Source organism: Gavia stellata, chromosome 6 (assembly GCF_030936135.1).
Source record: "Gavia stellata isolate bGavSte3 chromosome 6, bGavSte3.hap2, whole genome shotgun sequence".
NCBI classification, from domain to species: domain Eukaryota; kingdom Metazoa; phylum Chordata; class Aves; order Gaviiformes; family Gaviidae; genus Gavia; species Gavia stellata.
In genome coordinates, this window is record NC_082599.1 from 32,470,400 (window position 1) to 32,482,593 (window position 12,194).

Here is a 12,194-nt window from a genome sequence, read left to right on the forward strand (position 1 = left end):
TAGAGTAATTTTCTGAAGATAAATTGAGTTCTAACAGAACAGTAGCTTCAACTTCCACACTCAGTGATGTTAGTGTCTGCTTTTAAAGTAATTTGTTACTTTAAATTTTATAACAAAAATATCTGCTCTGGATAGCACACTTATCTGGAGTAACCACCTTTATAGTTGCTTCCTGAATGCTGTATTTCCAAAATAATGTTTAAGATATTCCTTTCTGCACTATGTGTTTTCCCGAAGTTATTTGATTCCCTTATGCCTCTCCCCAAGAGGGAACAGACTTATTTCTAGATAAAAATCCCAGCAGCCCTATTCTTTTTATTCATCTTATGTTACCAGGTTTTTACACTAGTCATCTATGAATCGCAATGGATACCAATACCTATACATTGGTGAGAATAAGAAGTCACATGACATGACAATATGACCATATTTAAGAAGAAACAAAACTAATGTTTTCCCTTCATGACAACTCGACACTTGGTTCCCAATGCAGCAAAACTCTTCAATTCATACAATTAACTTCAATCAGACTTAAAACACTTTTAAACATTAACATGTGTGTTAGTATTTGGATGAAAAGCAGCATGAAGATTTATGTCCTTAAAACTTAGATCAAAATGATATAACCAAACCCAGGAAAACAGAAATTATTTTCATTGTGAAGTTTGAATTTTTTCTTTTCATTTATTAAATACTTTTTGTATTCTACACAGCTGCCTTTGAAAATCAAATATTTAATTAGTCTTCTTGTTCCCTCCCTGACTTCCTTTCAAATATTAGTTTTGAAAAGCCTCTGTTTTTTTCATTTAAAAAACAACAAAAAACCCAAAACAAAAGTAATGGATCTGGCTGAGTTATAGGAATCGTTTCTGGCTTCAATAGCAATAAGGTTTATGAACAGCATCTTGCACTTCAAGATTGCAGGCATTGGAAAAATAAAAATCTACGAATGTCTGCACTGACTTTAATAAATCTCACTCTGTGACATGCCTACCTTCCTTCGGTGGTGGCCCCTAGCCCTCGAAGAGATCTAAGGTATGTATCTGTGAGCGCAGGAGGCCACAGGAGAGGATATTCTCAAGTTTTACAGCTGTGTGAACTTAGAGTGCCCATGTTTGCAAAACACATCAAACCACACACTCAAGCTAGGCAGGTTTCTGTTGTTTTACTGAAGAATCACAAGCACCTACTGTTAGCAAACAGTTATTGAACAAAGAAAACACAATCCCAGCAATGAGTGAGCTAAACCACAGCCTCACCAGTTTACAAGCCAGAACACACTTCTCATAAATGACACCTGTCAAGCCACTCTGTTGATAGATCAAACTCATTACTACATTGCTACGTTTCCAATCTGCTCCATCCCTCCTCATGATAAACTTACAAAACCTCAGACTGATGATTACCACCGTCATCTACTTACACGTAGACCTTGAGAAAGAATATTCTTTGCACTTTTCTTACACTCTTACCCCGGGCATCTGCTATCGGTCATCACAGGAGACAGGATATTGAGCTAGATATTGAACCCTTGGGGGGACTCAGTATAGCAGTTATGTGTTGAGACTCTTGCTTAAGTCAAGAAAGCAAAAAATGCTCTAATGGGCTTGTAATCCTTCATCAAGGTTTGTATCACTTGGAATACATTTGCAAATTCCAGATACAAGTTTTAAAATTTGTCAATAAAAGATTAAATTGAGGGTGCTTTTTTTAAAAACTTCAGTTAACTCACCCATAAATTTCTTAGAAATGCTTTGATATGTTTTTCAATGATTGTTACTTGTCAAATAAAGGAGTTTGCCAGGGAACTAAGACTGGAATTCAAGACTTTCCTCCTTAGAGACTGTCCTCACTTTTAAGTTGGAGAATTACACCTTTTTTAATCCTAGTCTTTCTGGCCAGGTGGGTCTGATTTTGCTTCATGTTTCCAGTGCACTAGCTTCTACAGACTGCCTTAAAAATGTTCCCACAGTGGTAGGGCACTATTCTGAGAAAAGGAACATAAGGTTTTGTATCCCCCTTAGGCAGGAAAGAGAACTGAACATCAAACCCAAATTTCAAGCAAGTCATGTAACATCTACATTACAATACATGGCTAAAATCACACTTTATGGAAAAGGAATGAGTCTGCAATGGTTTTGAGATAACAAATGTTAGTATTTGTCTTCAGGAAGGATCTAGCAGTACCTGCTATGAATGAATAAGAGTGTCTCCAGTTTCCAGTTTAAAAGAGCTGCATGATTTCACACTTTTCTGCCCTCCTGGTGTCTCTGAGCTGGTTAGCATTAGACGATCAGTCACCACGTCCTAGGCATCTGGGTTTCCTTGCGATTCCCGTTTCAGAAAAGTGAGGTGCTGATTCATTCTACCTTCCTTTAAGGACCTTTGCTGAAGTACCTAAAAACTTGTTGTTAACCTGAGCTTTCTCTGTCATCAGTGGAGAGAGCACACGTTCTGAATGAGTCTACTTCTTGCCATTAGCTAGACTGAAATTCTAGAGGGTAAATTTGGTCCCTGCACTAAGAGTTGGATTTGAGTGGATGATGGAAACGCTTCTCCAAAGCAGACATGTTGGGGTCATATTTTAGTGGTGTTTTCTCTCATAACTTCTATAATATTTTTTCTCTTTGCTTAAAGATATATTTTAATTGCCATTTCTACAAGAGTAGGAAAAAAAATTAAAAATTATTCTTTTAAAGTTAACATTTTCAGGAAACAATAACAATTTTTATTATTGTTGTTCTATTATATTGTTGCTGATGGACCTTGAAATAATTATAAGCTTGATATTAGAGATACTGTAATAATGTAATTCAGACTGCAGCTTTTTCTCCACAAAGAAAGAAAGGACTGAATACAAGAATTTGGAGTGTGACCCTGCAAACTTCCCTTAAACATTTTCTCTAAGATGTGCAAAATTAGAGCCTGGATTTATCATCTGACTCTCCACATTTATCTAACCACGGAAGAAAAAAGCATAGATTTAGAACTTGAGAGGAAATTAATAAACTGCAGTTCAGTTTTAAGCATGGATTTCCAGAAAAAAAAGGGAATAGAAATACATTTTAATGTATGCTAGTAAATCAAAAGAACTGAAGCGAACTTATAAATTAGGAAAATCAAACTCAAATATATACAAGCTTTTATCTTTAAATGGTTAAAGTGCTATATCAGGTTCTTTGGCATAATAACTACCTGAGCCAGGTATGATCATATTTTACAGATTCTGTTTTTCAGGCCAATTTCCATTTCTCTTCAAACTCTCTCCTACTTGAACCATAACATTTTGAACACTAGCTGTTTGTAAAATGTCTTATGGTCCAATACCATCTGTGGCCCAGAATGTGAAGGACTGGAGTACTCTAAAGCACAACCTGCAGATCACAGCTAATAACAAACTGGCAGTATCATCAGATTCACACAAATGCGTGGCACTGTAATGCCCAAGCACAGTGTTGCAGCCTTCCATTTCCCAAGCCTTTAGCTTTGTGGAGTGATGAAGGGTGAAACATAAAGCCTTACTGGGAACTGTGAAGGTAGGAGGTGTAAGTTACCCTTCACTGTAGATACACGCACCACATTCACATAGAGAAAAAAAAAGTGTTCTCTCATTTGTGCTCCTAGTCAAGGACTACCAAGAAATTTGTGGTGAAATACGGTTTGATGCCATTTGGGAATAACAGCTTTTGGAAAACCAGCCATGTAGCATAAATTTTAGCATTATTAGTTTGCTTCCATAACTGTCTCTTTACAGCTCCAGTGGTATAGTTACATGCTGCCTTGATTCTTTTATTTACTTTCAAACATGTATCACCCTATGAAGTGGATGCTGGCAGCTGAGGCATCCATTTTCTAGGCATTACTCTACCAAAATCAACAAAATAGTCAGTGGGTTATATCACTAAACTAAACATCGTATATTAAATCTATACACTGAAAGTTGCAGTGTGAAAAGAATGTGCCTTTTACACCTTCATTAGTACTAGCATCCTCATTCCACTTAAACATAATATGCATGGATGTATATATAAAATAAATGAGTATTTATATACTGGAGTATCTGTATAAACAGAGAAGCCTGTGGGACCACAGCAGGTTCCCCAAGTACAAGTCAGCCACAGCTTTGCAATGTGGTTATTGGCTGCAATCAAACAGAAAAAAATATTTCTGTTGGATTTTGATTTCATTGAAAGCTTTAAAAATATCTTGGACTCTTAAAAAAAAGGGTGTGTGTGTGTAGAATTTGGGAAGAAGTTTACATGGCTTTGTAATCAACAGGATGCCACAACATTATTATCTTATGGGTTTTTTAGCAATGAAAAAATAATTCATTTAAACTAAGGAAATATGTTATTCCAAATGTGTATTTAGATGAACACTGAAATATTCCAAATTGACTTTTATATTTCAAAAAACTCAGATTGTTTTATTCCTTTTGAAGAATAACATGGATGCATTTTCTCATCCTGATGTGTTCAGTGTTTCAAAAGAACTGCTAGGAACAATTTCAGCACGTTTCATAAGTTAACAGATGCCCTGCTGTCATATATCAGACACTTTTGACATTCAAATGAAGAATGCTAATACAATGCTATGAAATTTGTATTGTTAGGTGTCTTTGTCTGTATGAATTTATTTTAACTTAGAATTCCTAAACAAAGTTGTAAATTCTTATATAACATATACAGTATTTGGTGATGTCCTACTGAATGGATATATTAATTGTGTTCTCAACTTTCAAGAGATCTATCTTATCCCTTACTACTTTTCATCTGATTGAAACTGCTCACATATTCATAGCATTATAAGCACAGTAAATGTTACAATATCTATCAACAATAAAAAAGACACTGCAAAATGTGTTTAAGGTACACTTCACTTTGATTTATGTGATACATGCAGTTTTGGAGCTATGAGACTTTTGCTTTGAATGTACTGCAATTTTACACTCCTAGCACTCTCTCTGGGACTGATCCAAATCCCATTTCTTCAATGAGCTTTGGATCAGATCTAGATGTGCAGAGCTCAGAAGTAATTTTTATCCTCTGGATGTAGTGCAGATCACTATATAGAAAATAAATACTGTATGCTCTCTCCTGTGGAAAGTATATATTTGTTCTTTCTTGTTTTGCTCTTTTTGTAAGTTAAATGTAGGTCATTCAGACTGAAGGTATATGGTTGCTCTTTACAGATAGAGAAATTTAACACTTCTACAGGGCATGAGACCAAACACTGAGCAACTGTAATCACTTGAGAAATGTAATATCTGTGTGCTGTGTCTTAGGGCTATTATGAAATGGAACTTATACCTAAAAATGAGGAAAACAGTTAGCTTTCTCCATTTATGCAGCTATGCCACAGTTATGACATAATTCATAGCCAGACAGAAAGTTCCAGTTGTATCCATAGACATTTCATAACTCAGTGTAGTGGAAAACTGATACTGAAGAAAGATTTTTGCCAAGTAAAGTTATTCATACACAAGCTTCCTTCTCATGACAGCTTCCTCACTGTACTGCAGAGCAATGCTGGAACTCTGCCTTGGGACCAGCACTTTCTACACCCACGCTGAAGGTTTATGTCCTGAGATGAGGTGCTTCTAGTCCCCCATGCTCTCCTTCTTATCCTTACTACCTTATTAACCTGCAGTTTTGTGCAGAGAATTTTCTAATTGTTTTTCTATAGTAAGTTCATAAATGGTGGATCTTCAGCATGTTTCCTCCATGATTGCAAGAATTAAATGATCATCTGGGGCTTGGGTGCATTTTCCAACTTCCCATATTACTTATTCATAAACAGCTGCAGTTATCAGCAGAGAAAATAATTTGGACCATCCATTTTTCCTTCCAGGACCAGAAAAAGGCGAAAAGAGAAAAGAATAAAATAGGAAGAAAACACATGAGCAGACTCCTTACTTCTTACTGCTAAAAGCAACAGCAACAAAGTAAAAAACAAAAAACCAACCAAACAAAAACCCCACAGTTCTATCCCTATGCAAGTATGACTTACTTCTGGCATGTAGGAATCTACAAGCATATCCGGAAAATCTTGCAGAGGCTTTTCTCGATGTAAGAACATTGGCAATCATGTATCTATACATTGGAGGTATTTATCCTTACCTTTGGCTTAACTTCCTGTCCTCAGAAATGTCTTAGAATAGACTAAGCCTCAGACGGCTTAGTAATCTCTGATTTCCCTGCAGTTGCAATGTGACCCTTTATAGAGATGAACACGATGTGTAGAATAACTTAATATTAATCAGAAGAGTATGCCTGAGGTAGCTTTTATATTATATCAGGAATGCTACATAAAATACTTACTCTTTAAACTTTTCTCAAAAATTGCATCATTCTACTGGTCTGATGTTCTACTCAGAATAGATCTAACCAAAAATGTGAAGAAAAAGGGTTGTAGCAGCTAGTATATGCAGAGCTGCCAGAGCTGCTATAAGCCTGCTGCCACGTATCCCAAGAAATTATTGTAGGCAGAGCCCCTCTCCTGCCCTTCTTGCCCTGGGACACAAGAGGAATGTCTGAGTTGGGAGATCAAAACGTCAATGTTTGGACAAGATTTCTGACAGCTTTGAAATGGCTTTGCAATCCTCTGGAATCTTTCATGGATGACCACAGTCAGATAGGCAAAAAAGACATTTCCAGAAATCTGCCTCTTGGATGGATTCAGACATGTTGGTCATGAGCAAAGGCGTTGGTGCAGCTAGAGGGGCTGCTCCCTGGGGAAGGGATGGGGGGCCAGTGGCAGCCAGTGGACGCGGCCATGGCCCCAGTGGGAAGGGTGCTATCCCGCAGCATCCATCGAAGTGGGCAGGCGACAGTAACTACAGTTGGCTGAGGGGCGGAGATCGCCAGGTGAGCGTGCAGGGAGAAGGCAGGTCCACGGGCGAGCAGAGGCTGAAGAACCAAGGAGGCCCTTGGCACCCTGACAGCAGGCCTGTGTCAACATGGGTGATGCAAACACAACAACAAGACTGCTCTTTAACCAAGGAGGTCTTAGAAAGTGTTTAAGAAGGCGGCCAAAGGGCGTTTTATCAAACTGTTAGACTTTTGTCGTGTTTTAGTAGGTCTTTGACTGATCTATGGGAATATTAGATGCATTAAAATTATGCTTCATCACTAGAAGATTTTAGCTTTAGTAAAGTAGAAAGAGTTGTCAAAGAAGGAAGAATGAACAGGAGGTTGGAAGAGCGTGAAGGCATGGAAGCAGTTAATGTCTCACGACTTGTAGGCGGAGATGGCCTCGTAGCTCACCTTCAGAGACTGCCAGGAATCCATGGAGGAACCACATCATGTTACCGGGAAGATCCCGTCAGCCCAAATGCTAGATGGTAAGTATGTGCCTTTCCTTGCTGTATTTCTATCAATGCTGTTGCATGTTCAGGACTGGAAGAAGGATCTGCCCTGTGTCTGTGCACCTCCAACTCTGAACTCATGCTGACATCAAGCTTCCCACCTGCAAGCACTGCAAGGCCTTTGCAATCTTCCTTCTAAAGCTTGGGCTTTATTGGCGTCTAACAATATGACCATGATTGTTAGATGGCATCTAACAATATGACCTTGACATCTTAAAACCTATGTAGTTTCAAGTCTGAGATACATTTTTCCGCTCATGAGGTCCTAAGCACTGAAGCAGACAAATACATCTTCTATGAAACATTTATTATTTTTTAATTTAATTGCTTAACTTAAGCATATTTATCTGTGAATAATTAATATTATTATTAAGTATTGTTTAATAAACAATATATAATAGTAAATATATAATATTTGCTAATTATATACTTAAGCATTTATGTTGATTCTTTTTACAGAATCTAGTTATTATCATAATAGTTTAAATAAGATGAAGTAGGCTGTAGAGCTTCTACTCAATGCTTTATTATTTAAAAATGTTGTGCATCATATTACTGATAGCATGAGATGGTATTTCATAAAGATAGGAATTACTTACAGTCACAGTACCAAGAAGTTCAGTATACAAGTCCACTATTACAGCAAAATGTACAACTGCATAGCAATTAAGATAGGCTGGTACACTTGGATTGAAGGGAACTTCCTTTCCAGTGATCTGTATGAAGTAAAACAGACAATAGCCTTCAACAGTGACCTGCTCTGGCCTGTAATTCCTTAGTATTCTTTATACTTAAAAACACAAAAAAGATTAAGGGACATAGATAATTGCACAAAGATAATCTACTATCAAACTTAGGTACTACTTAGTGTGAGACAGAGTTTAACTCTGTGTGTGCGTGTGCATATGTTCACAGCTAAAAGAAAAAGAGAAATTACTGTACTCTATAGAACAATTTTGAAAATCTCTTTAGGAAATGAATAATGAAAAGACAAATAAAAAATATTTTTTTCCTTCAAATAAAAAGAAAAAAACACAGCTAAAATATTCATTTCCTTCAGTTTCTGTTCCCATTTCATCTTCCCCTGTGCTTTATGACTGCTAATTTGCTAATTTAAAATACCATGTGTAGAGTTTTTAACATTGATCCAGCAGCATTAGGAGGTCCAAGTAAATTACACAAAACTGAAAGCCTCTGCATGTTCTATTTACCACTGGGATTTCCTCAGGAAGGCCAAGTCTAGGTTTGCCTGGTCCCCAGCCTGGCCCTTTGAATATGACAGAAAGCTTATTGCAGAATCCAGGTGTGGCCCAAAACGTGTTCCAAATATGAACCAAGGGACGTAACTGAAAAAAAGAGCAAGTAATTTTTCATTGTTAGTAAAATAAAATTTAATAAAACATTATATTTGATTCATTTTTAGCTCTCCAGTAAATGATTTTTCAAAGTCTAAAGACAATAAATTAGGAATAGATGAAGACAGTCAGAAGTTCAGAAAACCTGACTGAAATAGGCAGGAGCCATGTCAAGCCTTTGGTTTATAGTGAGAATTACAATGACTTTTGCCCAGAGGAAAATCTGTCTCTCCTGTAGTAGTATTATAATATTTAACAGCATATAGTATAGCTATATTTATGGTAGTTTTAAATAAGAATTTGGTTACTGGGACCTTGGCATGACATAGTCTCAATAGCTAAATTACTTAGTTTCTGACTGGAATGGATATAATTGCACAGGCTGTGGCCATCCTTCCAGCTTCCAGCCCAGACACCCCTGCAGGTAGAATTTCTCATTCTTTGAGATGCCTCCTTGGGTGAACAGTCATGAAAAACAAATGGGGACTTCAGTACTCTTCAGTCCCTGAGGTTTTTACAGAGAACTTTTATCCAGCTTAAGTGAAGCCTGGACCAATAAATCTAAGAAGCACCACACTAAGTACTTTTTCTTCTTTTTTATTTTATTTTATTTTTTTTTAAAAAAACAAAACCATATTCAACCTGTTGTGGAGGTTTTGTTGAGTCCATGATAGCTGCTATATAATCCTGTCAACACAAATCATTCTGGAGTACCTTGAACAGCAAATATGCAGAAGGGATAAAAAAAGTGAAGATATTACACCATGGGGTTATTTATGAAATAGCAATATTTAGAGAAGAAAAACAACAGACAAAATACATATTTTTGTCTGTGCTTCGCTGCATATTGCTCTGCATATGGCAAAATGGACATAATTCAGTCCAAGGCCTGTTATATCTCCATTGTAATTTGTTAATTTTACTGTACTGTATTTTCATGATGACTACCAGCTCTGCATATGCTTAATGCAGTGAGTAGAAATAATTGTTTTGCAATGAAATACTGAAGAAATTGTAGATAATTTAATTGACCGTGCAGTAATGCAAGGATGACCTCAACTTCTCCTGAGAGAAGTTTCTTTTGAACATGAGTGCCTGTTGAAGATACCAGAGTCAGTGATACAAACTACAGCACCTGGACCATGATGGGATCAAATGAATTTACTGGATGTGTTAAGCCATATACAACTTTCGCATCTTCTGCCTCAAATGTTCCTGATGGAAGAAGAAAAAAAAAAGAACAGCCAACAATCAAATTCAAAAGTATACATATTTTTTCTGCATTAACTAAACATGAGAGGGAACACCTTTTTTTTACTTACCAAATATCCTGTCCCAGATAATGAGTGTTCCGCCATAATTTTTGTCAATGCAGTAAGGATTTCTACCTATAACAAAAATAATTTATGAGACCAGTAATTGCATATGTAAGAATATATGCAACTGAATTATGAATGGAAATCTTCATCATTAGCATCACTTTATAACCTAAGAGTAATTTTAAAAGGTAGCTAATGCACCACTCCTTACAGGTCTATAAAACTTCCTTTTTCTTACTAGGCTTACTGTCTCTACTCAGATTCAAACATATAAATCAAAATTTCTGTGAAATAAAAGCATTCAATTGGAGAGTAAACTCAGTTCAAAATATATTTATAAAGGCAAATTAAAAAGCAAACAAAAAATAATTTCACCAGTTTATACCTAAGAAAATATATGCTAAATACATTTATGCACAATCATTAATGGCTTTCAGCTGTCTCTATCTTCTACGCCATATGTCTGATCCTGCCTTCATTATTATTAACTTCAGTGTGAGGAAAACTGATCCTTCTATCTGTTTTCCAGGGAATGTAATTGTACGTAAGTTGTCCTATCAGAAGTATGAGCAAAGAATCATTGATTACATATCCCCAAGTTTGTGGAGATTGTCTGGAGCAACTGTACAACACTTGATCAGCTCTGGAGTGATTCTGCTTAACTCCGATCAGGATTAGAGGATTAGTTTGGATTTACAGCAGAGCAAATAAGAGCAGAGTGTCTCCCTCCAGGATTACCAGTACTTGTGCAAATTTAAAGGATTAGACACTTACAGCACCACAGTCTTTTTAAAAAGCCTACACAGTGCCATAAACACTTTACACATGGAGGATATAATAAATATTAATAACATCCTCTGTACATATAACTGCATTTGAGTCTGTTTCAAATTATTTTGTTCTCCCATTCCCCCATTACTTTTTTACGTGTTATCTCTGCACACTGAATGAGCCAAGGGCATCTACGAAATCCACTTATATCTCTCAGATATGTACATGACTTTCTTCAGTATGCAATGGAGTTATTAATCCAATTTACATATGCAGTATGGTTTTGAATGCCTCTGAATATTGATGAAAAGTTAATCATCATGCACTTGTGTGAAGTGAGATTTTTCAGTAATTCAGACAGCTGAAACCAAATTCTGCTGAAACATGAACAGTTCTTCTTCTAAAAGGTGACCATGCCTTTTTGCATGCTCAGTGCTTTAATATTAATGCAAAAGTATCTGTTAGTGATTGACAAGATGATGATGTTTTAGTAGTCAGGGAAGGATGAGATATTTTTCTATCACTCTTCATATTTTCAAATGTTGAATTGTTTTGCTTGAAGTCTTCCCATTATTTCACGTTATCCAGGCTTAATTTCTGCTCAATAATTAATCTTAAATGTAAACATTTTAAAATTAAAGTTATAAAAAAGTTTTTTAAAATACTGTGAAATTTCTAACTGAACAGGGACAATTTTTGAAGCAATGATCAGAATTAAAATCCTTCTGTAAAACTAATTTTACTGTACAATTTTAGTACTTTATTATTATTATACAAATAGTGACCATGAGAAAAAACACACTGAGGAATAAGAGGTTACATTTTTAACTTACCATGGTGAACTCTGTGATGACTGGGAGTATTAAGAATCCACTCCAGAGGCCCAAGGTTGGTGATAACCTTCAAAAAAGTAATGTTTCAATGAATTTGAAAATAGTGTATAAAATCAAGAAGAAGGAAGGAAAAGAGGGGGAGGAAATGCATAAAGAGGATGTTTAACTTAAGAAGAATTGCATAAAAAGACAAGAATGCAATTTTTTTGCCGGAACCATTTCACTGTATTAGTTACAGGAATTTTCATGAAAAAAGTGAAATTTAGTAAAATGCAAGTTAAAAAATAAATTTGTTTTTGATCCAGCAGTACATTTACTTCTTATTTTTATTATCAGTTCATGATTCCATACAGATAATTTCACTCACATTTTTCACCCATATCCATTAGCATTGCTTGGGATCCAGTGTAACTCTAAGATCCCAGTTATGTGAACACTTTACATCAGCAAACGGTTGGCACTGACCCAGAAACAAGTACTCCTTCCTCCTTCAGTACCTTTAACTGCTTGTTCCTTCTATCAATACCCTTCTTTTACCCTGGCACAAATG

General features: G+C 36.1%; 1 protein-coding gene across 1 annotated transcript in view; it reads right to left on the reverse strand.

Moving 5' to 3' along the window:
• The window catches only part of AGMO (alkylglycerol monooxygenase), a 194,809-nt gene that overhangs the window by 83,352 nt on the left and 99,263 nt on the right, over positions 1-12,194 (reverse strand). Inside the window, exons 6-10 of the mRNA XM_059818947.1 lie at positions 11,645-11,711; positions 10,044-10,109; positions 9,857-9,936; positions 8,578-8,712; positions 7,966-8,082 (exon numbers count right to left, since the gene is read on the reverse strand). Coding sequence (XP_059674930.1) covers positions 7,966-8,082; positions 8,578-8,712; positions 9,857-9,936; positions 10,044-10,109; positions 11,645-11,711 — 465 coding nt within the window. The remainder of the gene's footprint in view (positions 1-7,965; positions 8,083-8,577; positions 8,713-9,856; positions 9,937-10,043; positions 10,110-11,644; positions 11,712-12,194) is intronic.